The following is a 25,604-nucleotide window of genomic DNA, read 5'->3' as shown; positions in this document are numbered from 1 at the left end:
CTGGGAAAAATTACAATTATTCACCTTAACCCCCCATTTTCAGATACAAAATTATCAATGAGGCTTAGAGGATTTAACCCTAAAATCCCAAGGAGAAACTCTAACTCTTTTGAATGCAAGGGACTGGAGTTTTACCATTAGCTTGAATTGAAGCTGGGAGTTTATTGCTGTTCCTCCGCTGGGTTGAAAGTGTGCCTTTATCTGCAGAGAAATAGTAACGCTCTTCGCTTCCCCCACTCCACCACATGCCAGGTAGTCTTAACTATCTTGTTTGGCCATTCATTTGTTTTCTTATGCTCATCTATGGACAAAGTAACTGTATGTACAATTTTATACATAAATCCTGATTGGGGCTACCTGTTTTTGGATTTATCAGGTTTAGCCCATTGTGGACAGCACAGCTGAGCCATCGAGAACACCGACTGACTATTACTCAGCTGAGAAAATTTCGTAGTAGGTCACTTCTGCTGCCACTGCAGTAAAAAATTGTGAAACTTGGGAATTTCGTTCAACACAGAAAATAATTAGAAGTTTCAAGACAATCAGCAGGACTCATATTCCTTAGCAATTTCGGGAGCAGCAAGAGGATAAGAGTATAGATATATTAACCCATGGTGTCCTACTGAAACCCTAACATCTTGCCTAACCTGATGGTATAAAAGTCAGTAGCATTTTGTTAGATTCAGTGTCCCCAGTTGCAAAAAAACCCCAACCAAACAAAAAAAAAAAAACAAAAAAACCCAAAAAACCCCAAACCAACCAAAAAAAAGGGTAAAAGAGGTACTTGAGCTCTTGAAAACAAGTAACAGGTTGTAGTCCTGCAGATGCTCAATATAAGATCAGTTGTTATTATGAGAGTAGACGAGTTTGGTATTAAACTCTGCCAAAAATATATTGGATCATTTATATATAGATAAATAGATATTAAAAAAAATAGAGCTTGTGAGCATCTGTTTTTTACATATTGTTGCAATGAAATGTGAACCACTTGTTCCTGGGTCTTAAGTTGGACATCTGCATGAATTCCAGTGCTACTGTAAATATTTCTCAACATGGACAGGTAGATGCTATTGGAAAAACCAGAACAAATTCTTAAGTTGCCAATATTGTCACAAAGTCTCCCTGCAGAATGAAGTTGTTTGACAAAGTGTTTCCCTGGTGATTTGGCTGCAGATGAAAATGTCTTCAGCAATAAAATTCCGTGCTCAGGTCTCAGCTCTCTGTGCTCATCAATCAGCAAATGACATATCAAGGACCTTTTTTGCTGGATTAGTTAATATGGTGGGGAAAATATGTGAGACATTGATACTTCTTTGAATTTCTATACATAGGGGTTTTTTTCTACTCTTAAATACACATTATTTTTTAAAAAAAAATATATATTTTTTTGCCTACAGCTTCCTCTAGTAATCAATAGTGCTGCAGTAGGACTAATGTAAAACTATTTTTTATGTACACAGATTTTCTTGCCTGGAGATAATGCCTACTCTCAGAAAATCGCTGTCAATCATAGGAAAGGGAGAGCTGGGGGAAGGGTGAAGGAGAGACGTACATTTGGTGACAGCATTTCTACCCTCAGTGCACTGTCCTTCGTGGCCTAATATATTAATATTTTGCCAATAAATGGCATTTTGTAGAATTTTTGTGGCTCTACGTGTTGTAAACGCAGTTTTGCTGGGGATAATCATGTTCTTTATCTGCTGATACTTTCATAAGGTATCATTAATGGCTTTAGAAAGTTCAATTACATGGCTGCAAGAAATAAATCACCTTATAGTTTAATTACCTCTAATATAACAGCAGCAAATATCTTCTGGGAAGCTGCCTCCTGTGTTACTAAATGACTGTCAATAATGAAGCTGCTTTCCTTAAAGGATGCTCTATTAAGGAGATCGTTTCACAGTGTTTTATGCTACATCTGTTGCTGCCACTACTAAATTTTATAAAGGAATTTAAAATATGACAGATGTCAGTAATAACTTTTATTTCATGCCTGCTTTTTAAGGAAAAAAATGGAACTTACTGCAATTCCCATAAAGATTTATATGAAATGTTTCATATGAAATCTCTTTTAAATACTTTTAAAATATTTTTTGAACGGTGTTATGGGATCCAGGGAAATATCTTAAAACACATCATAGCAGATCCCCTCTACGTAGTGTGTGTCCATCTGCTGAGGAAAATACTAAGAAGAGTCATTCGTTTTCCTACTTAAATGTCTCAAAACAGAGTCACTCCTATTCAGATCCAGCCACCTGAGAGGCAAAAACGGAGGACAGATGGAAAGATGAGTATCCTATATAAAAAAAGAAGTGATAAAATGATGAGAAACAAGGAAAGGAAGGAAGAAAGCATAAAAGTGGTACAGGAGGAAGACCAGTAAGAAGGCGAAGGCTGATGAGCTGGAAAGGGAAGAGAAATGGGAAGAGCCAAGATTCTCGACAGGGAAGATAAATGAGGAGAATCAGCTGATTAGGCAAAGGGAAGAGATAGGAGGAAGTGCAGCAATAGCAGAAAAATGGAGAATTTAGTAGAAGCAGAAATCAAGGACACCAAATAATTAAAGGACAGAATATAAAAGGGTATCAGCTGCCTTTTCCTCCCATTACCAATCAGTAGATGGGAGAGAGGGATGATGGACAAATGTCAAAGGCACAACCAACTTGTATTTTCTTCCTTGTCCTCTTAGGACTCTGGGTTTCCTTTGTGTGATTTTGGTTCACCGTGTTTACTTTGGGTAGACCGCACTTCCTTTAATACCACTGTATTGCTAAACTCTGTGACTACTTTGAATTATTTGAATTGTATTATTTTGGGATCACAGCTTGAACTAACAGGCTTTAAAATTTTTCTGAGCAATTTTGGATCGTCTCTTTTCCTCGTGCTTCTAGAAAAGTGCAAGTTTCAGTACATCCCCTCCCCTCTTTTAATACAGTAACTAGCAAACACTTCGACTTGATAGCTCAAGCATATAAGGGGTGCGCAGCCTTCAGTGTGCTAAGTACGATGGTGCATGATCTCAAGCATCTCCCTGTCCATAGGGTGGTGGGGTGGCTGCAGAAGAGGTGCAGAGCTTCCAGGATCTAGATGCTGACATAGATGCATGAGTGTGTGCAGCAGTGCTAAACCCTTGGCCGTGCTGTGGCCCACCCTTTCATTTGGTGGCTAGCAAAGGTTAGCCAGCACGGGAGGATAAAAGAGCAAGGCTTTTTGAGTGGTAAATCCCCCGTACATTTTTGTTCTCCAGAAGAGAGTGGATCAGGGAGTGTGCCCTGCCCTTTTCTTTGGGCAATTTCCTTACAGCAGTGGTTCACGCGTTGTTAACACTTTACAGGGTAATGGGTAGGTTGTTAACTAATGGCTGTTTTCAGCCTCTAACTTGTAGGCGATAACAATAAGAATACATTCCATTTCAAAGGGTCGGGTTTTTAAAGGAAAAAAAATATTTTTTTGCTGAATTCAGGAGGTGGGAGTTAGGCAGCACTTAATGTATTGAATGCAGTGAGAGAAAATTTGAGCATAAGGTACAGAGACATGTAGGTTGGGTTTGGATGAACACATTTGTGTGTGGAAAATTATATACTGCCTCAACGAAAATGACTTTTTCCTTCCGAAAGAAATGTTGTTTTCTCCCATGTATTGAGAGAAGTTACAGATCTCCCATTGTAGCATGTGTAGTTTTTATCCCCATACACGTAAACAGCAGTACTATTAAACTCATTTTTGCAAAAATTATGGAAGACTCCTTCAAAAAAGTGTCTTTCTTCCTTCAAACTGTTTTTATTTTATGTGCTGATTATTTTATCTTGAAGCTGTGAACCCCTGGCCTGTTCTTCATTGTTCTGGCAGAATTAAAAAATACACAAGTGTATTCCCCTCCTTACTAAAAATAATTTCCAAATTAAAAAAAATATTCAGAAAGGCTGTGAGAATATCTGATCTAAAGTGCCAGTACTGAAATAATGTTTCAAGAATATAGTAAAAAATCAGTAAGAACAGAATCAAGTTAAATGAAATCTTGTTATTTCTCCCAGGCCAGGATTAACATAAATACAGAATGGGTGTGATGTGAGGAATATTAATATATAGTCACAGCCCAATTAAACAAAATAGCAAGTAAGGAAGATGTATCCTGGAAAAAATCTAGATCAAAGGAAAGCCCTGCTATTTTGTCCTTGCCTCACTGTTTTTATTTTGGCTACCTACAGCTGATCTTCAATGCCTTTATTTAGCAGGGACAGCTTTTAAAAGGGAAAGCTGCTCACAAGAACCAGGATTTTCAAGAGAAGGTCCTCAGTCTGCCTCCAGCCTACTTAGAGATACTCACATGTCGTGTGTGTTCGTGTTCTGTGTTCGGTTTTGATTTTGGCTCTTTTACCCAGTCCCGAGTGGGACCGCATTTGGGGCAGCCGTGGGTTTGCAACACAGGGCAGTGGAACTATGTCAAAGATGTGGGGACATCAGCAGGGAGTAACACTCAGTTTTCAGAAACATTGTGCAGGGAAAAGAGGCAGTTCTTAAAACAGCTTAGATGAATGAGTGCAGAGCGAGCCCCGAGTCGGCTGGTGCTGTTTGCAGCATGATGGGCGTTGCCATAGTGACTAAGAAAGGGGGAGCAGAGGAGTTTTGGAGAGAATATCAGCTGGAGCTTCAGTAATGCTAACTTAGCATGTGACGTCTGCCAAAGAGCCCCGCTGAGGAGACGGGCAGTAATGTGGTATGAGTGCATGAGAGCACCGAGGTCGCCCGGCATCTGCTAGCAAGTGACTGAAGTCGTGGCTTGGATGGATGGGGAGATGGTGGAAAAAAACTCACCTTTTGTTCACATATGCAGGTTATTCCCAAGTTATCTATTGGCCCATTTCCTGCCAGGGTAATTGCTTCTGCTTCCTCTCCCATTCCTGAAAATATTGGGTTTAATTCTAACAGTGACTGCTCTGGAGATACTGTCTTGAGGTTCTCTGTGTCTTGAGAGCACCACCCTCGCATCCCAGAGGCTGCATGGGCTCTCTCGCCCTGGATGCCTAGTTCTCTTGGCAAATCAAAAAAACTATGAAGAGTAGCCATGGGCTGACCTTTTTTTTGTGCTTCAACAGTGGTTTTGTGCTCTCTGTAGTTTTTTCTCTTGATTCGGGGAAAATGCAGAGTTGACATCTGTGGTTGGTTTGTGTTAGGGGAACAGATTAGGAAGGTGGGTTACCTGCGCAAGTCTCTTCACTAGCGTCCTGCATCTGCACTGTCAGGATCTAACATGGATCTTCATAGCCAGATGCTGAGTAATGCTTGTAGGCAGCTCACTGGACCTAGTGCTTATCCCTCGAGACTGGGGACCCACCCGCTATCTTCATGGAGCTGCAAATTTTTCACAAAGCATGAGGCCAACTGTTGTGTTTGGAGCCAGGTGACTTCTTTCTTCAAGCAGATTGTTTGAGCTGTATTGTGTCTATACTTCACAGTAAGTCACTATCCAGGATTTGCCCTAAAAAACTCATTTTTGCTTAAATAAGAATTATTGTCTTCTATGAAATACATGAAGCCCATCAAGTGGGTACAGTACTAAAGATGTTGAGTGAATGTATCATGGGCAGGAAGGAGAGTCCAGACAGAGTTTGTCTCTGTAGCATGGAATCAGAATCTGAACAAGGCTAAGAACTGCTCAAGATCAAGATATATGACTGCTCTGATACAAAGTAAATAGCGTTTTTAAAATTAATGTCCTTGGCATTGGCTATGTTAATACTTCCCTTTTGCAACATTTATTTTTTCATTAACGAAGCTAATGTGACTGGAAGATGGATGTGAAGAAGTGACAAGCACCATGTATGTTTAAACGGGGAAGGGTCTGCTGCAGTCTGTGCTCATGCTGAACGTGCTTGGTCTTGAAGTAATGGTACTGAAAAACAGACTAAGGAGAACTTGCACAGCATTTGAGGGATATGCTCCTTGCATCAGTCAAGAGATCCCCATGTTCTTCTGTTCTATACCATAAGGGCTCCCTGAATTGACATGGTCTGCATGCTCATCTACTCCTTCATTCCCTCCATGCTCCCTTTCTTCACCAAAGTGAGAGTTGCCTGTCTGTTTCTTGCAATATACTGGTGTTGTCCTCTTTTTCCTATGCCAAGGTCAGCTGCTTTTCCATACATGAAGCTTTGTGTGTCTTCATCCCTCTTTTGTCATCATAGGTCTTCCTTCCTCTCTTCCATCCTTTCCCTAGCTTGGTCTTTCTTCCTCTCCCTGAGGCAATTTTTTCTGGGTGTCAGCATTTCTAAACTGTACTGGGAGCAAGTGCTGCAAGGATATGGAGGAAAGGGGGGCATCGTTAATGCTGGCAAAGAAGACGGCAGCCATCCACTGGCTGTTTGATCTATAGGTCATTGCCCACAGACCTGGATGGCTGAAACAGCTGCATCGGCTAACTGCAAGAGGTCACAACCCTGTGCGTATATGTACCTTTCCCCTTTTATTTTCTTGTTTTCACCAAAATCAATGATATTGCCCATTACCTAGAATGTTCCCTGAAATGTTGGAATTCATCAAATAATCCATCGGCCTGAAATTATCTTGTAATAGACAAACGCATGGAGAAATGCCACTCGGCCAACAATGTTAACATCCAGGGATGAAAACTACCCTACTGTACTTGTAGGTCATCGGTCCCTCAGCGCAGTTGTTTTTCCAGGCTACGCTGAATATCTGACAGTTTTCTCACGAAGCTGTTCTACAGACTGATTTAATATGTCCTTGGCAAGAAATCAGGGCTGACCGTTATTCTGTGGCTCTCCCTTCCATTGTGCTTGTTCCTCTCCACTATTCCTGTCAGCTTTGTGTGGGCTTGTGGGCTTTGAGTGACAACAAAGTTTTCTCCACAACACGTGGAGAAACGTCCCTCTGTGTAGTTACACCTTCTGATTCATACCGTCTGATTTGTGTGGGTTTTTTGGTTACAAAAATGGATTGATCTATTTTTTTTCCCTTTACCTTTTTCCTCTGGCTGGGGTTTCCCATGCCTCCGTCACATTAAATCTGTTAACCAAACAGCTGCGTAGGCATGTTAACTTGCTGACCTGACAGAAAGCAAGCACCCCGAAAATAAACATTTTCTAGAGCAGTGTAACTACAGTGCTGGAAAGTGGTCTGAGCAAACTATACCATGAGCACTAAACCAGGTGAAGAAGTGAAATCAAGTGTACCTTTGGCTTTGGTTGCTGGGGTTTAGTTATGTTTATTTTGAATAGGCAGTTTGGTTTTTGTTTTGTTTTGTTTTTTTTGGTTTGGTTTGGTTTTTTTATGAAGGGATATTTTTGGGTTTTGTTAGGCAGGAAACTAATAAAACAGAAGAGGGAAAGTTTCTTGAATAGAAAGAAATATGAGTGGTTCTGGAATTTGTTTCTTTTGATTTTCAGTGTAAATATCTTTAAAAGGCTTTTAGTTGGAAAGTTGACATGGAACATAAGAAAATACTTACTTGAGTGTAGTGGTGTTTAACTTTTGAATTAAGTATTTTTCATTAATACCAAAATATATTAGATATATTTCAGTTTGGAGTTCAGCTTTGATCCAGTTTACTTGCTGTGATAAAAACTGCAGTCCACTGAAGCCCCAAAGAGATTCACAGAGAGCAGTTGTTCGCCATAGTATCATTTCTCAAGATAAATTATGCAGCAGTAAAGACAAGTTCATAAACTTTATTGTATTGCTTTAGTAGCAGTGCTTTAGGTACTACCAGGAAGGCAAATTCAACACTACGGCCTTCCCCAAAGTTTATTAAACTGTCTTAGAATCTGCCAGTGTAATTTTTTTTTCCCCTTTTTAGGATGTTTTCTAAGCTCAGGAGCAGGAGGGGGAAAGAAGAGGGTGGTCTTTTTTTCCTGATCTTTGGTTAATCTTTCTGACTTCCTACTTACACTAGCATGTAAAAGAATCATCCTATAAGAAAAAAATGATACTCTTTATATTTGATTGACTCAAACATGTAGCTTTTTATAGGTTTGCCATTTTTCTTCAATAGCATGCATCTTTGTCATAGTTTAAAAATTACCTAGAAATAGTACAGTTACAGTTCTTAAAATTATGTGCAGCTATGAGCAATATGTACTATCCACATTTTCCATATGTTGAGACAATGTTCTACTTTTATGTGTATAGTAAAAAAATTATCAGCGATAAACAGTCAATGTGGAACTGTATCTTAATTGAATACTGAAAAGATCAGGATCAAAGTACTTTACATTTGTATTCAAAAGAATTTTGGGACAAAATGTTCTTCAGGCCCTTATGTGGTAACCCTGAAATATTAGGTCTTTTTGGCCTTTGCAAACTGTTCTAGTATGCAATATTGGCACCAGAGGATTTATGGCTATTTGCCTTTAATAGATTCATTTTTCTTAAGAATTTCAGAAGATCTTTAAGCAGCTATCATTCTCACTCTTTATCTCTGGGTTTCATTTTAGGAAGAATGTAGGAATGTTGAACTGTTGCTATTCTAGCTGACGTTGCAGTCTCTTCGGAGACATAGTTCAAACTGCAAGTTACAAGACTGAAAGACTTAAAGAAAGATAAGAGGAAGAGTTTATGTCTTCACTGATCATGCAGGTATATCTTTTACAGCATAATACCTGTTCTCCTGTAAAATCCAAGACACAGATTTTTCTTTTGCCACAATATCTCTGGGTGAGCTGAGTCCTAGGGAACTGCCTAGCTACATCATGGTAAATAGAGCTTTGTCACTGCGCAGGTGTTACAGAGAGGGAGCAAACAAAAGCTACTTCTCTTGCAGTAAAAATCTCATTTTGACAGTGAAGCATAGCCAGGCAGAGAGCTGATAACTAGCCTTTGAGTCGTATTTTAACTCCTGCTGCCTTTAGCTGAGACCTAACAGGTGAGCATCAAGAATTCAAGCGCGATCTCAAGAATGCAAGCACAGTCATTGTGAAAGGGACCAGATGTTCCCCCTATATTGGAACAGCCGCGTTGAACCTCGTGAATCCCCTTTCCGAGTCCTGTTTTCTAGAGCATGTGCTAATCAAGTGGGTAAGCTGTCTGGAAACACCATTAGAAAGCAACCTGTCCACAGTGCAGTTGTTCAGCTGGGGATGCGTCTATTCTGTATCTGAACACGTGCTCTGAAAACATCTGTTGGATGGCTTAGAGCACTGAGCAGTGAGCTGATGGTAGCTAGGTGCTTCAGTGAAAATACAGCCCTGTCTCACCGATGGATGCTGGAAAATATATTACCTGAGATGAGACTGAGGGAAGCGAGCCATCTTCTCTGTATGCCCTCACTTTGGCACCAAGCAGCTTCCTGACTTTTGGGGACTCGAAGTGTTTAATCTACATGAGCCCCTCTCTACTGATGCTGCTCATTTTGTTTGTCAGTGAATAGGAGAAAGCAGCTGAAAACACAGTGCCAAATTCTCCAGGGCCTGAGTATCTGCATACAACTGTTGTGTCTAGGCAAAGTTGGTATTTATAAGGGCTCTGGGGTGGTGAAGAAATGAGGCATCCTGTGTGAGGGAGAAGATGTTTTAGGCCTTAAAGAGGGATTGATTTGTGGTTATTATTGCTGCCTTTGATCTGCCAACAGGGATCTGAAACTAATCCACCAGAGCAGCACAAGTCTGATATATAGTGCCAGATGGAGATGCCAGAATAGGTTACTCCTGCTGTCTTTGACGCTGCCTTATCATGAAGTGATAAAACAGGTAGTACAAAGCAAAGCAAGCAAGGGTTAGGAGCGTCTGCACTGCAGGAATACTGCTGGCTGTGTGAAGTGACTGCCAGTTGTTAAAGCCACTGCAGGATCAATTAGCTATTCGCAGCATTATCCTAACCTGATGAGAGGCTGAGGGACCCGACTGCACAGAGCAGTTGGTTGGCGTACAGAATTGAACATCACTGGGTACTTCCATGCTGAGTTGAGGGAATAGAAAATGCAAACTCCCTGTATTTCAAAAGTAATCCCATAAGCACAAATGGCCATAGAAGTGAAAAACTGTTTTCTATAAGGACTTTTATTCACCGTTGAGTTCATACCCCCCCTATGAAGTGTATCAAAAATGAATCTCATTTTAAAATGTTGTGCTGTAAGCAGTGAATATGGTCTAGCTGCTGAGATGTTGGTGGGATTTTACCACTTCTGGTTTAATTTTGTTTAGAAATTAGAGCAATTTGGGGCTTAGTATAGCTATTAGTTCTCTATAGATCTCGATCATGTGAGTCAGCAAACTCATTGCAGAAGAAGAGCTTTATATAGATGTTGGATCAATTGGCAGTGAGTTGTCAATAAATGTATCTCCTAGACACTGTGCAATTGACAGGCTAATAAAGTGCTTTCTTAGTGACAGAGAGCTGTTGACAAAACTTTTGCCACTTTGCTTTTCCCACTCCTGCATTTCTCATAAATCTGCTCCATACCACAAACTTGGGGAATACTAGGACGGTTTCACAAATAAGGGAGTGCCTGTTTGCTACCTTCCATGCATAGGCTGGGATTTGGCAAACGTGTTAGTAGCCTGTGTGCTGAGGAACCAGAAAGTAAGGACAGTAGTCCAAGGACCATGTTTGCCCTCCCAGCAACGTGTTTTCCAACATGTTTCTAAGAAGATGCAGAGTAGATGTCCTACAGTTTATCCTCCAAGACTGCAGCTTGGGGTTTGGCTCCCCGTTGTTGCACTCTTTCTGCCTTCGTTGCTGCCCATGGCACTTAGACTGATTCAGTGCAGGTGGTTTCAACTCCATGTTCCTTTTCCTCTTGCCCAGAAGCAGGTGGAACCACTGGTTTATTTTGCATCACTCTTAAGGCTCCCGTGGGTGCCTTTTGCAAATGTCTGATGATCAAGTAAACTAGTCCTTGTCCTTTTAAGTGAAAGTTCCATATTTGTTCCTCTAACTCATGAGCGTACGTAAGCACCAATGATTTAGGATGAGTGCTGCCTACCTACGGCAAAAAGATGTTCAGCAAAACCAGATCATATCGGTATGCATAATGCCACCTTCCTTGTAAGAGAAACTATTTTGGTTAATGCGTGCATTAAGAAGTTTACAGAGTGACTCATTGGCCCTAGCTATTACTAGCACTTCATGAGAAGACATAATTTTCACTCCAGTGTTCATAGCCAGCCTAGATGTTGTTCATATGTTGCCGTATAGTTTGGGGCTTGTGAGCTGTACTGCAAGTGCAGTTTGCCTGCTTGCTTGCATGGGTAATAATGGCCATGTGTAGATGATTTAAATAACAAAGAACGTGCTGTTTGATTGACATCGTAAAGCCATGTTTGTTTTTGCACAGTTTCCAAGATATGCCTCAGTTGCTAACACTAATTACAACACAGATTATTATGAAACCTCTATCATAATTCTTAAGTAATCTAGAGGTCTTCGCACTTCCCAAGTTACTCTGTTCAGGAGAGAACTAAAATAAGAAATGCAGGTTATTTCCAAGAAGACTGTGATGAGACCTATCTCACGGGATAGCCCGTGCTGCGCGGTGTGCACTAGTGGATCTTCAGTTGTCAGGAATAGTTTGCGTGACATTAAAGGCCAAACCTTGCACCCATTGAAATCAGAAGCAAAACTTGTATTGATTTTGTTGAAATCAAAATCAGGCTGATGCTATGTTGCCATTTCATCTTGATGGACATTGGGGAGAAGAAAGCCTTTCAAAAGGCTCTATGTTCTTCACGCTGTGGGCCTTGAAAGACACTGAAAGCAACTTGGGAAGTCGTGCGGATTGGATAACATCAGTGTAACCCCTTTTCCAAAGGGGTGGTCAGCTTCTTGCTTTGCAAGAGGAAAGGAAGCCAATGTAAAAATCTGCAATGGAGCAGGGACAAGAATTCACGTAGCAAGTGAGACTTCTTGTCTCACCCAGCTCATCCAGCACTATGGAACACAAGTCTAGGAAAAACACTGCTGTCAGGAAAACATGAGTGTATCACAGTTTGTTTCTGGTAGACAAAAGGAAGCCCAACCCTTCGCTCAAGGTGTTAATGACATGAAAAACTATTATGTGATTTTCCTGTTGTTTCAGAACCGCCTCCAACTGTAGGCAAGTTTGTTTTACAGAACAGAGCTTTAAGAAAGACGATGAGCTAAAAAAGAAATGGTAAATATTCAAACAAATGTTAGTGTCTTGTGTTACCTCAGGAGCTGGTTCAGTTTGCTGATCGCTCAGTTTCAGTGTGGTCTGAGTAATGAAGAGCTGACCAGTGAGCCTAGGTTGGTGTAATTCCCTGAGTACTCTTGAAGCATAACAAACCCAGAAAGACTGTAATGAAAAATAATAGAAAGGTAGCTGGGGGCTTAACTTCTGATCTCTGCTCATTACAGTAAGCAACATTTTCATTGCAGTGTTATCATAAATATTATTGGCTGCCGCATAACATAGGTCCCTCCTGAAAAGATTCTGGAGCAGCTTTGTTGGCACAGTAAAAGCCATGGAAAAACGCCAAAGATGTGCTTAAAACCCGGTAATTATTTGCCAAATATAAATGGTGTGATGCTTTGTTCAAAACTGGCTGGAAAATGGGGTGAATAGTCTGTATCATTTTATTACATGGTATCTGTGTGACCATCTTTGGTCTTCCACAGTAGATGGAAAACCATTGTATTGATACTTTTTGCTTTCATAATGAAGTACTTGATCTCTGGCTTTCGAAATTCCAGCATTTTAACATGAATGGTGACAATGATTTTGAAATTGGCTTTGAATCTCCTTGCTCCTTTGCATGTATGTGGACCTGTCTGAGTACAACTCATCAGAGTGTCTGGAAGATTGACACCATTGGCATGCTTCTGCCAGTGTTGGCCAGGGGGTAGTTGAAAAGGCTGTATTTGGGAACTGAAAAGAGATTTCATGAGGAGGATGGCAAAATTCAATATTTGCGTTGGCCTGTTATGCATGTTCAAAAATTCAATCCAAGAAGGTTCCCTGGAACAGCCTTTCTGGGAAGTATATCCAACATGAGTCAAACAAAGCCAACTCAGTGGGTGAAATTGGATTGTCTGTGATGTGCAGCACTTCAGATGTGGTCCTTTGTGTCAAAAAGGTGAAGTGAGTTTCCTCATTTCTTCACCTTTTTTCTGGTAGTGCTTTTGAGCAGCTAAATCCAGTGGGCTGGAGGAGCCAGGGGATTCCTCCGCTGATGGCAGTGAGCAGCTGCTCCATATCCCTCTTCCCTTGTCCTGCCAGTAGCAAGGCTAACCACAAATTCAGAACACATGGCCAGAACACATTATATACACATGGCCAGCGATGAACAGATTAGCATGATGGGAGGACAGATGGCCACATAAAAACAGAGCGGACAAACAACAGCCAGACTGCATTTCCAGGTTTCAATGCTCAGGGAAAACCCTATGTCAGGGATCACTCTGGTACCTGGCTCCCAAATCTTGATGTTTTAAGTATCAGGCCCCCAGACCCAGTCTTACCAGACTACAGCCCCTCAGCCTCCCTGGGAGCTGGTCCCAGACCCTTGGTGTCTCCAGTATCCAGGACTCGGTCCATCCTAGTGACCAGCTAGTCTGGCTTGAACTTTGCTGATGGGTCATTCATGCATGCTGTCAGAACAGAGAGCACACTCACACAGAAAACAGTTAGAAACAGAGTTTAGGTAGGACAAAGTGGAGGTGATTTGGCACAGAGTTTAGCCAAAGAAGTGTGCTGACCAGCCTCCTGTTTGCACACTATTGACCTCATTTATTCCCCGCCTGATCCTCTCCATTTTCCTGCACTTGTTCTCTGCCATCCACCTTGATCCCTCCCTTCCGCTCTCTTGGTCTTTCCCCTGAACTTCTCAGAAGTCCTGTGTAATCCTTAAATACTTTTGCTCAATCCCAAGACTCCCCCTAAGCATCCCACAGTAAGGCCTATGCCCCCTTTACACAGTGGTCCCCAGAGCTTGCACAGCCTTCCAGAAAGAGTTTCTTGTGTTGGGTCACACAACTGGGTTGTGCGGCAGGACCAGGGCTTAGTCCTTCACCTTTGAGGGTCTCAGGAGTGGTGATTCAGGGGGGTTAGATTGGTTGAGTTCCCCACTGTGTCACTGTGTCCTTCGTCACTGTTCAGTCTTTGTGCCTGTTTTGAGGAGCTGTTCGGCAGCCGGCAGGGATGATGAAGGTAGACGCCCTGGAGAGACACGTGAGCCAGCCCAGTGGGGCAGCTATATAAACCCTGCGTGTGGAGAATTGTGGTCCTCTGAATGTTCTCCCTGCTACTGCCAGTGAAATCGGTCATCCTCAGTGTGCAGCAGAGCAGGCTCAGATTAACTCAGACACTTTAGTTTTGCTTAAAAAAAAAAAAAAAGAGAAAAAAAGAGAGTCTGTGTATCAGTATTTCCCGAGAGTCCCCTCTATACATTTTATTGGTGTACTTCGTCTAGTTACTGGAGAAGAAATACATACCTGCCAGATGTAGAATAACTTCAAGAAAGTACGTTGGCTTGCACTTTAGCTATTTTTACCCTCTGTTTTCCTTTTTTTTAATGTTAATTAGGTGCACAGCAAAATGCATGTAGTAAATCAATAATAAAGATTATGTAAGGGGATTCATCTGAGCAGTAAGCCCCTTAGTGTAGCATTCAAAAAGGAAAATGAGCTCTGGTTTACTTAAGCCCAAAGGACTCCATGTGGACAACAACATTAAAATAACATAAGAATGAAGACTGTGTTCGGCTGGCTCCAGGAGGGTGTCTGTGCTGCGTGCCAGTATGTTTTCTGCACCATGTTCGCTGCCTGTCTGGGGTTAGTTTGAGAGCAGGCAGGTGGCCCTGAATACCGTCCCAACAACATGCTTTGGTGAAATGGAGCAAACTGTTGATTTATCTACTGCATGCTCATGGAATTACAAATACATAAAGACAAGGGCTGTGGTCATAGAATCATAGAATCGTTCAGGTTGGAAAAGGCCATTAGAATCATCAAGTCAAACTGTTAACCTAACACTGCCAAGTCCACCACTACACCATGTCCCTAAGCACCACATCTACATGTCTTTTAAATACCCCCAGGGATGGTGACTCAACCACTTCCCTGGGCAGCCTCTTCCAATGCCTGACAACCCTTTCTGTGAAGAAATCTTTCCTAATATCCAATCTAAACCTCCCCTGGCGCAACTTGAGGCCATTTCCTCTTCTCCTATTGCTTGTTACTTGGGAGAAGAGACTGACCCCCACCTTGCTACAACCTCCTTTCAGGTAGTTGTAGAGAGCAATAAGGTCTCTCCTGAGCCTCCTTTTCTCCAGGCTAAACAACCCCAGTTCCCTCAGCCGCTCCTCATCAGACTTGTGCTCCAGACCCTTCACCAGCTTCGTTGCCCTTCTCTGGACACACGCCAGCACCTCAATGTCTCTCTTGTAGTGAGGGGCCCAAAACTGAACGCAGTATTCGAGGTGCAGCCTCACCAGTGCCGTGTACAGGGGCATGATCGCTTCCCTAGTCCTGCTGGCCACACTATTTTTGATACAAGCCAGGATGCCATTGGCCTTCTTGGCCACCTGGGCACACTGCTGGCTCATATTCAGCTGGCTGTCAACCAACACTCCCAAGTCGTTTTCCACCAGGTAGCTTTCCAGCCACTCTTCCCCAAGCCTGCAGCATTGCATGGGGTGATGATACAGATGACTTCAGTAAACAGAACACACTTCTTTCTCACTTGAATAGTCTTTTTCCTACTTGCTGGTGCATTTTTCTCTGCAGCCACTTGTGCTGGCTTCTGCCAAAGAAAGTGAGCCTGCTCATGCAGATTCTGCAGCTCTTAATTCCTTTGGATTGATTAGGTGGAGGATGTCATTTGTTCTAGTGGATACCTCAGCCCTCAGGGTTTGCAGCTGATGCCTGTATCTGGCACTAAATTGTTTTTTTCTGGTCATACGTAAGTGGGAAAGCACCATTTGATCTGTGAAAAGAAAACAAGAGGAAAAATATTCCACTGCAATCTGTGGGAATTCTCAGCCGTGAAGACTTCAGGTTCTGACCTATGAAGTTTCTCCACGCCTGAGGTGGATCCAGGGACTGGTCTGCATATGTAGGCTGAACCACTCATCGATCCATTCGAAATAGAGCGTGAGAGGGGAGATCAGCTCTTCTGGATCTGCTTGAAGATGTGAGTCCCAGTGAGAAATTCTTTGTAATTGAGATAGTCTGATAGGACTCTATCCAGGTGCAGAAATGTATCATTCTCTCCCTGGTCCTCTCAGGCTAGCTGGGGCTTGTTTTATCAGCATAATAGATTCTCTAGATGAAATCTTAATTTGTGTTTGTCTCTGTTTTTAAAGAAATAAGCATAAGCATGTCCTCTCCTTTCCATCTTCGTGACAGTTCCATGGACGTCCCCCTTGTGTGTCTCTCTGGCTTTGTATCACAGCTGAGATTTTCAGTGCTGGGCTCCCTGGGCATTAGATAGGTCTGACTTTCACAAAGCAGATGCTGGTGTTCCATGTGCTTTCAAAACCCTCTCTGCCTAAAGCCACATTTCTTGTAAGGTCTTTCAAGTTGTGTATGCAAAGTCATTAGCCAGTTTTGCAAATCTTGGCCTGTATGTTTTCCTTTAAAAAAGACTTATTTTTTAGCTAGGTTTCTATGAGCTTCTAACTGTGCTCCCCTAACAAGCCTCTCATTTAAAGTACTTGCTTCAAAAGGCTGTTAGCCTCAGAGAATATAAGGAGAAGGCTTTCTTTTATTACTGTATATTAATTAAAGAAATGCCTAACACCTACTAGGAATTCCTTTCTGGAAAAAAAAAAAAAATTAGTTCTCCTTAACACGCAAGATGGTGAGTTCAAAGAAGCAGGGATTAAATTAACCAGTTTAAGAGTGGACATGTCTGGCAGAATTAAAATTATCCAGGAACTGGCAGCCCTACCAGAGAGCAGGTGTTTGTAAATCACAGTTAACTCAGCTCAAATCTCCCCACACAGACACATTGTCCTCGAGGTGTCTCCTTATACGTCCGACTGGACTGTGTTCCCTTTACGGCTCCTGTGTTTGGGCTGCTGAGTCATCATGGCAGGACTGGTGATGCTATGGCGAGGGGCACCACAGGGAGCTCCTGAGCTCAGGCCAGAGGTCCATCTGGTCAGGGTCCATCTCTGACAGTAACCTGTAGGGAAAGCGGGTGGGAAACATGGCAGGTAGAGGTTGAGTCTTTCTCCAGGTATGAGGCCCAGCAAATGCAAAGGGGAGAGACTGGGGTTAAGGGATCCAGCAGAAGGGAGCCCTATGAAGGAACTGAATGATGAAGTGGCCAGTAGGAGACACATGGAATGGGTGGGCTTATTTTGGAGGATGCATGTTCTACACAGTCACTGAGACAGTGAGCTGCAGGACAGTTTTGGCAGAATACTTTTTTTTGCTTATTGAGATTTGGAGTGTTTTTAGGCAGGAATTCGCAGTAAGTCAGCATTGGACTGTATGACTCAGCAGTCCGTAATGTAAGGTAGCTAACAGCTTGTGAGAGTGTGCAAAGTGGGAACAGCGGGGGAGTGGTTGCTTTGGGTGGACTTCATCTAGCATTTTAAAATATCTAAACGTGAGTGTCTACGTGTCAGCTAGCTGCCCACTGTCTACTGTAGTTGGTGAAAATCTGTAACAGAGTATAGCAACTAAGCATCTCACAGCAAACACTTGTATTTGGTCACCCAAAAAGCTCTCTACTCCATTGGCTTCATTAGCCCGATCACCACTGACTGCAACATAGGCTTGGATACCTAGCTCTCCACCTGTACTGAATCCTCTCCTTCTTATCTAATTCAGGCTCCAAAAAATGAAACTAGCTACAGAAAAGAGCTGAACCGGGATGGGAAGAGGTGATCAGTTCTCCTGCAGAGTGCCTCTGGGGGTTAAGACCCCAGAAACCACTTGAGGGGATTAGGGATTTCTGGTGATGCAGAAAGTCTCTTTGAAAGGTGAAGTGCAGGACTTCGGGGGATTAGGGAGGGTGATGCCAGGGCAAACTCTGCAGGAACTTTGGGTTATTAGGGCAGGTGGAGGGAACGGAAAAATATCACAGGTTGTTACGCTTCGGAGTGTCTTGGGGCTGGGCTGTGGGGTGTGGAGATTGGGGCAGTCTGAAGTATTAGGCATACCAGAGTGTGAGTGGGCAATAGAGGAAAACAAACTGTTACAGACCTAAAAATACTGGAGCAGTTTTACAAGACATTAAGAGCTGCAGGTTTAGTAGCCCAGAGGCTCTTGCAGCGTAGCAGGCATGCAGCACCGCCAGTGCCTGCCCCCTTCAACCAGTCCGCGCTGCCTCCACTTTGGACCATGAGGAGTGAGCTGGTGCACCGCCAGACAACAGGCCAAAGCTGAGATTTTTGAAGAAACTTGCGGAGAGCTTCAGATGACGAACATCTCTGACACTGCTGCCATCTGCTCTCAGAGCACTCGCAAACAAGGGGCAAAAAATTAGCTGAATAAAATGAGTCACTCTTGGCTGTTCTTCCTTATTAAGAATCCTAAAACTTCAGCTTGCCATCCGAGTGTGCAAGGAAAGCAGATACTCGTTTCACTTACTTACCCATGCAATGTTCCTCTTAATTTAAATCATCTGACTTATGTCACAGAGAATAAAAATAAATTATTGGTAAACTACCAAAAGAATGTGATACTTGCAAAGTAATTTTAGCCCCCACTGTTTTCCCTCACTGATACATTACTGGCAAATTAAACCCCAGTATCTGTCCCCTTCCTGGGAGATGTGGTTTGAGGAGGTGATGTGTTAGCAGCTCCCATGGGAGAAAAGGCCAGTCGCAGTCGCTCAAAGGGGATACCAGGACCAGCAATAAGCTATGCAAAAACTGCCAGGGCAAATGCATCTTGCAGTAAGTGCTGAAGAATTGTAACTAATATAGGCTAGCCAGCCCATATCAGTCTTGCAATCACTTCTCTCAGCTTTGGGTCTCTAGTGATACCACCACTGATTCAGCCTTTCCCCTCTCCTGCTTCAGCAGCTGGGGCTGGGGAGCATCCTGTTGAGGTCACTGTAAATACCCCCATTTGAAGCTGCGTCTGAGCATTAAATACCCACCTGAACCTGAGCTCGAGTTTTTGGAAAAGTGAGCAGTGCTCAAAGGAATGTTTCACCTTTGTTTTTCAGATTACGGTACATACATGGAGTTAGCATCTCTCCAGGATCGTATTTAACTGTGCGCGCATCCTTTTCATTCTGCATACTCACCCTGTAGGTCTATTACAGACATAAAGTGAGAGCAGTGTATTTCTTATGGCTCATTATCGAAATCCTCTCTCAAAATGCTTAAACTCAAGAAAACCAATGTGTGCATCAAACACTTCACACTAGTTCACTAGCTTACACAGGTTCACTCTTTTCATCTCTGGGAGCATGTAGCCTTCAGCTAGTGAGTGTTTTGTTGTACAAGAGAGAAAAATTCAAGGCAATTGTGCTGAAGGTGGTTTTTGAAAGTGGCTTATTTAAACTTTATGAATTTTAACTATGGATCTTCTTTAAATTCAGAGATTTTGGTAGCAAGACTATATGCTTTCAAGTTTCAAGGCTCCATGCCTGATCTTATGCTGTAAATTGCAACATTTAGCAATTTGTAGTTTAATTTAGAAGGATCACCTACTTCCTAAATGCTTAAGTAATGTGGCAGGCTGTGGTTATTGATTCTCTCTGAATTTATTACAAGAAAGCTGTATTCACTCTTTCCTCTTGGGAATGCCCCTCCTGAACTGCATGCTTGCTAGTGACAGCTTAGACCCCTGATACATAACCAAAGACCTTGCCTAATATCCTTGCAACTGCTCGGGGAATTTTTATTAAGTAAAAGCATCATTAAAGTAGACAGAATGATGAAGTTTAATGAGCATCTTTCTCACTTGATATTGTTAGTTTTGCTGCAGCAGCCGTAGTGCTCTCATTTGTTACTTCCAGTGGGGCAGATAGAGAATGCAGAGAGATTTTATGTTTATATTTGCATACAAAGAAACATCTATGTTCATGAGAGATGTTTGCTTTGAAAAATATATACAAGGAAAGAAAGCAACTGGAAATTCTGTCTGAGGGCTTTCTGCATTTTCAGTCTTGCATTTAATCTCCCCTTTCACTTTAACATAATGAGAAGGCTGCATGCAATACTGTAGCTGCTAAGTCTACAAAGGTTCAGCAATTTGTGAACTATGGTTATAATAACTAGCTTCTGACTGTTGCTGCAAACCGCAAGCATCTCAAAGATTTATTTGCACTCCAGATTTTATTCTTCAGCTGAGGTTTTGGTCTGCGAGCTGTGTGTGGTGTCTTGCTCAGAGCTATACCAGCCTTATAAATAGGTGACGTTCCAAAATATGAAGTGTGAAGGTGCTGCCATGAATGTATTATCAGCACTTATCTGACAGATCTGCCTTGAAACAGTAGCCACAATCTGCCTCAATATTCCTTTGTCTGTTTATGGAGACCATCTGCCTTCGCTAAGGGTCTAGTCATACAAACAGATATGTCAAGGTGCCATCTCCTAGCACATTACCATCCATCAGCTGAGCTGCGTAACTGTCTGTGTGCATGTCTTAAGCTGACCTCCACTGCCGAGGATGGTGTGCGAGTGTCTCTGCCTAACACGTTTGACTTCGCAGTGATGCCAGAGCAAGAGCATGTACGCAGTTAGTTAGTACAGCTTGACTGACAGATGGTGACGTGTAAGCTATGGTTTCTGTGGCTGTATCCTTCCAGTAGGTATCGAAATCATTAAGGACTGTATATGTAAACTCCACATCTATTACAGCCAAGGGGTTATAGGTTCTTGTGTAATTCAGATAGTTGCTTCTCCGTGTGGATCAGCTCTATTAGTTTTTTTCTTTTGGTTTTTTTTTTCAGTGTTTTTTTTTTCCTTGGGATCTATAAAAGTGGTGTCTGTTGTTGTACCAGAAGTTCATTGAAAATTGTGAATTCTCTTTTCCCCAGTGTAACAGAAGGCAAATTCTGTCCCAGAGGCATTATCGCAGTCATTATTGTATTTAAATGTTGTTGTGACACCATATGTCTCCTCGTGTTTGATGTGTGCAAACACAAGAGAGAGTCCCTGTCTGTGAAGGCTTGTATAATCTAAATACGTCTGATCCTTGCTCTTTGTGTAGCAGACTACTGTGGTAGATTGTAAAGCACTTATCTTCAGTTGAGATAGCAATGTGCAGCTGAAACCTCCTTGAAATTTTGCCAGAGAAACCTAAGTAGATATATTTTTTTTGCTTATTTCAAACCCACTAATTATTTTCCTGGATGAAACTTTGGTGCACGTGCTGATAGAAGTGGTTGGACATGAGAATAAGTAAAAAGAATGTAAAAGTGCTGCAGATGTTAGCAACTCATGCACATCATCTACTACTAATATAGTATTTGCATGGGGTGGAGGGAATTGCTGGAGCACCAATAGCACTGAATATTGTAAGGAGCAAATATCAAAGAAAAACTGCTTCCATACAGTCAATTGGGATTTTTACTGCTTAATGCATGCAGTGGCCGCTGGACCTCATTTCGCAGTCAAAAGGCGTTGCCCAAGTAGACTTTACCAGAACTCTGAAGTTCATTCAGAATTGTCAATATTCAGTTTCTGCACTTCTGCACAGTCAGTAGAATTCCCACCACACCCTTTTACTTCAGAAAAAGTTCACTAATCGGAGCTCTGCCAGTCCACAAACTTGAACATTTGCACTGAGAAAGCAGGAAATGAGAGGTAGGATGAATGCCGAAAGTGTCATCTGAGAGAGAAATTAATGTAAAGTTTCCAAAGCAAAAAAAGTGGAGCCTAAACCAACCTGAGCAAAAAAAGGGTATGTAACACCTGAAAACCACTAAAGCTGTTGTAGTCTTCTCTGGGTTGGCACTAACAGGGCAAAGGAGCTGTGGGGCAGCAGGAGGTAGAAAACAGGACAGTGACAGGGGATTTATGTTCCCATCCGCGAAGATTTTTTGTGCCGAGATACAGCGGATCAGTGGATTCTCTGTTAATTCACTGCTTAAAGTCCCAAATGGGGACTTTCTTCTTATATGAAAAAACCTCACATTCTACTCCAACGTAGCATTATTCCTCTAGAGCCAAAAACCAACTTGAATCTTAATTTAGTATTTAACTAACTATTGGTGTTCACAGATTTGACCACGCATTTCCATTTCTCTGTTTCTAACTTCTCAGAGTTACAAAATTATTGCTGACAGTGGTTCAAATGCTGCACTGCATATCATTGAGAACAAGATGGTGCTTGTTGCCTGACTTTTTCTACCTTGGATCAGTTTCTGATGGGACAACCTCCTTGAATGACACTTCTGTGCTCTTCCACAACGACAGTATTTCCTGATACCAAAACATCTCCTTTCATATCTTCCTTCCCTCAACTCACTTAACGCCTTCCAAAACAGGACAGTTATTTAGGATGGATATTTGATTAGTACACAGACTGTGTACTTGGATAAAATACAGCCTTGTGCTGTTGGGGCTGTATCTCTTATGAAAAGAAAAATAAGTTATTGTAGCTAATAGTAAGCATGCAGTTATCACGGAGGGTCAGGGCTCTCTGCGTTCATCAGGAAATGGCATCTGATCCCTTGTTGACAGTAGGTGATGGCACGCATAAAATTTCAGTAAGGTGAAGTAATGTCGTAGTTTACAGTTGTATTTTCCTTGAGCAAGTCTGTTTTGGGTACAGTGCACCTTGACAGCAACCTGTTTAGCAGCATGATGTAAAACTGCAGCTGCTGAGGAGGTGAACGCAAGCACTGCCTCTCCACCCCACCCTTTGAGAAGCTCTAATCCCATTCTGCAGTCCAGGAACTCCAGGGTTGAAGTGTCTCCCAGATAGAGTAAAATAAAGCTCAGAGCAGGTGGTAGATTTTAATCTGCTGACATAGAATAGAATAGAATAGAATAGAATAGAATAGAATAGAATAGACTATTTCAGTTGGAAGGGACCTACAACGATCATCTAGTCCAACTCCCTGAGCACTTCAGGGCTGACCAAGTTCAATAAGGGCATTGTCCAAATGCCTCTTAAACACTGACAGGCTTGGGGCATTGACCACCTCTCTAGGAAGCCTGTTCCAGGGTTTGACCACCCTCTTGGTAAAGAAATGCTTCCTAATGTCCAGTCTAAACCTCCCCTGGCACAGCTTTGGACCATTCCCACGCATCCTGTCACTGGTTACCAGGGAGAAGAACTCAGCACCTCCCTTTCCACTTCCCCTCCTCAGGAAGCTGTAGAGAGCAATGTATGTCTTAGCTAAAATCTCTCTGTATCTGACATAAATAGCCCTTCCATGGCCATGCCTTACAGCACAGTATATTCAAGAGTATTTCTATCTTTTTGGATCCTTGTTTAATGTCTCTTGCATACAGTTGACTGCATAGTCCACCAGGCCCTGTAGAAGAAGGAGGGCCCGTCCTCTGCTGAAATTAGTTTCAGCCTGCAAAGCAAGAGGTCACTGTAAATAAAGAGTCACTTTATCTCCAAGATACCCGCTCAGGGTGATACCCACTGCAGAACTGTATATCAGGTCATGCTTTCTGGATAAGCAACAACATATCATGAGTAACTAAGTCTGTCCTGACATGACTAAGCAAAAGTAGCAAAAGGATCTGTACCTGGTCCTTGTTTGCAGCAAGGGCTGGACAGACGCAAGCTACATACGTGGACTGCAGTGGCGGAGAGTGCATGTGAGGGTGTGTGTGACGGACCAATGCAACTCACCTGCAACAGCTGGGACCTTCTGCATGCCCTAGACACATGAAGATGCAGGACCCGGGTTCTGTGGTGACAGTGCTGACAGCTGCCTATCCGGATTTTGACACATCAAAAGGCAATTCTAGGAAGACTCAAGTTTCTCAACCCCAAGCCTCTGGATCTGTCCTGTTTCTTGATGAAGTCCACCAAAAGGTGGAAGTGCAGTGACACAAGGAAGGCTGTTGTGGGAACTGGTGCCGTTATCTTCTTCAGCAGCAGAATTCCTATCACCTGGTAGAAGTTAGTGTCCAACTTGACTGGCAACAGCCTAGTACAGGATTGGGGCGGACACTTACCAGCATTGGGCTGAAGTATTAGCAGGGGGACACCTTTCAGAGGGATTCCAGTATGGGTGTCAACATTGCCAGTGTTTATACAGCTGAATGAGGAGAAACAAAGCTTGTCTCTGTTCCCTTCTAGATACACTGACACCCCTGCAAAGTACATCTTCAAAAAGCGCTTTATGTCAATAAGGGAAGTTAAGTTTGAGCTGTGTTTATTTTGGGTAGGTTTTTAATTTAGTTTAATCAGGATTACTCATAAATTATCTATTAATTACTATGTGATATTTAGCAAGATTCTCTCAGCCATGTAGTCTATTTAGCTTCGCTCTGAATGCTACCCATCTTAATTGTAGGATACTTTGTCAACATTTAATCAGTGGTACTTACTAATGTGGCATTGATGTGTTGGTAGCTGTCCCAGTACTATCAATTATGTGTGAGTAGCAAAGGCGGCTGTGACACCATTGCTCTCTGTCACATTATCAAGCCCTTGGGTTTTCTGGTTAGGGATGATGCTCACTTTGCTCTAAGTGGGCACTCTATCTCTCCAGTTCAACCCAATTTTTGTCATTGTCGACTTGAATACACATCCTTGCAGCCTTCCAAGCCTTAATCCCATAACTGCAGAATAAAGGTTGCTAGTTTCTGAAGGCAAAACTGATTGCTCCTTCACTGCTTCAAAGGCCTGCTCTTCCTGATGTTACTCTCCTGATTAGTCACAAGAACCCTAATATTATGGACTGCAGCATGAGATCTAACAGAAAATTCAGTGTGTTGAGACAAAATACATATATTGACCTTCCTTTTTTTACTTCTAGTAACTAGATGCATTGTTTAACATGCTGCAGAGTAAAAGCCTGTGTTTAATGGTTGTATCACAAATATGCTTTGTCTCATTTCCTTACAGTCTTTATGGCAGACACATGCAGGCAAATCCTGAACCTCCAAAGAAGAACAATGACAAGTCAAAGAAGATCAGCCGTAAGCCTCTGGCAGCCAAGAACAAATAAGTCCCTGGCTTCTGCCTCTGTTTTTGTATCTTTTACATTGCTTTTGCATGTGCCTATAATATTCCTACGCATCTCCTGTTACTCATAAGAAAGCAGACGCTAGAGGTAAAAGCAATTTACTATGTATACTGCTTTAGAAGATACTGCTTAAGGAATACAAAATTACATATTCTCCTAACTGTGGTCACATTTATGTAGCCATTTAATACATCACTGTCAAACACATTTTAGCTTTTCTATTTATATGTATATTAATGTCCTCTCTTCACATGTGTCACTTCCTGTCAATATCAGGGGTTTTGCACCTATATTATACGATATTAAATTTCATATAATATTCCAGGTGATTTTAATAAAGGTCTTCATTTGTATTGTGTTTCAATTTCTTCAGTAGGACTTCTGAATAGTGAATTCCTTGAGGAACGTATGTGTCCAGTTTCCTGCAATGTGTTAATTTCTTGTGTCAGAATGTGATAGCATTTTATCTGATACAAGTTAGTTAAAATGTAAAACATTCTGTTCAAGGAGTGAAAAATTTTAATCAGTTTCTATTTCTTTTTACATTGCTATGTCCTGCTTT

At 42.1% G+C, this 25,604-nt stretch overlaps 1 protein-coding gene across 2 annotated transcripts in view; it reads left to right on the top strand.

Annotated features, from left to right (window-relative positions):
• Nucleotides 1–25,395, top strand: part of RSU1 (Ras suppressor protein 1) — a 110,699-nt gene extending 85,304 nt beyond the window's left edge. For both annotated transcript variants that reach the window (XM_072854388.1, XM_072854387.1), the window contains one exon: nt 24,922–25,395. In XM_072854388.1, coding sequence (XP_072710489.1) covers nt 24,922–25,112 — 191 coding nt within the window. In that variant the 3' untranslated portion in view covers nt 25,113–25,395. The remainder of the gene's footprint in view (nt 1–24,921) is intronic.
• Nucleotides 25,396–25,604: the final 209 nt, after the last annotated feature.

Source organism: Ciconia boyciana, chromosome 2 (genome assembly GCF_034638445.1).
Source record: "Ciconia boyciana chromosome 2, ASM3463844v1, whole genome shotgun sequence".
NCBI classification, from domain to species: Eukaryota; Metazoa; Chordata; class Aves; order Ciconiiformes; family Ciconiidae; genus Ciconia; species Ciconia boyciana.
Note: the sequence above shows the minus strand (reverse complement) of the source record. Positions and strands in the feature narration are given on the sequence as shown.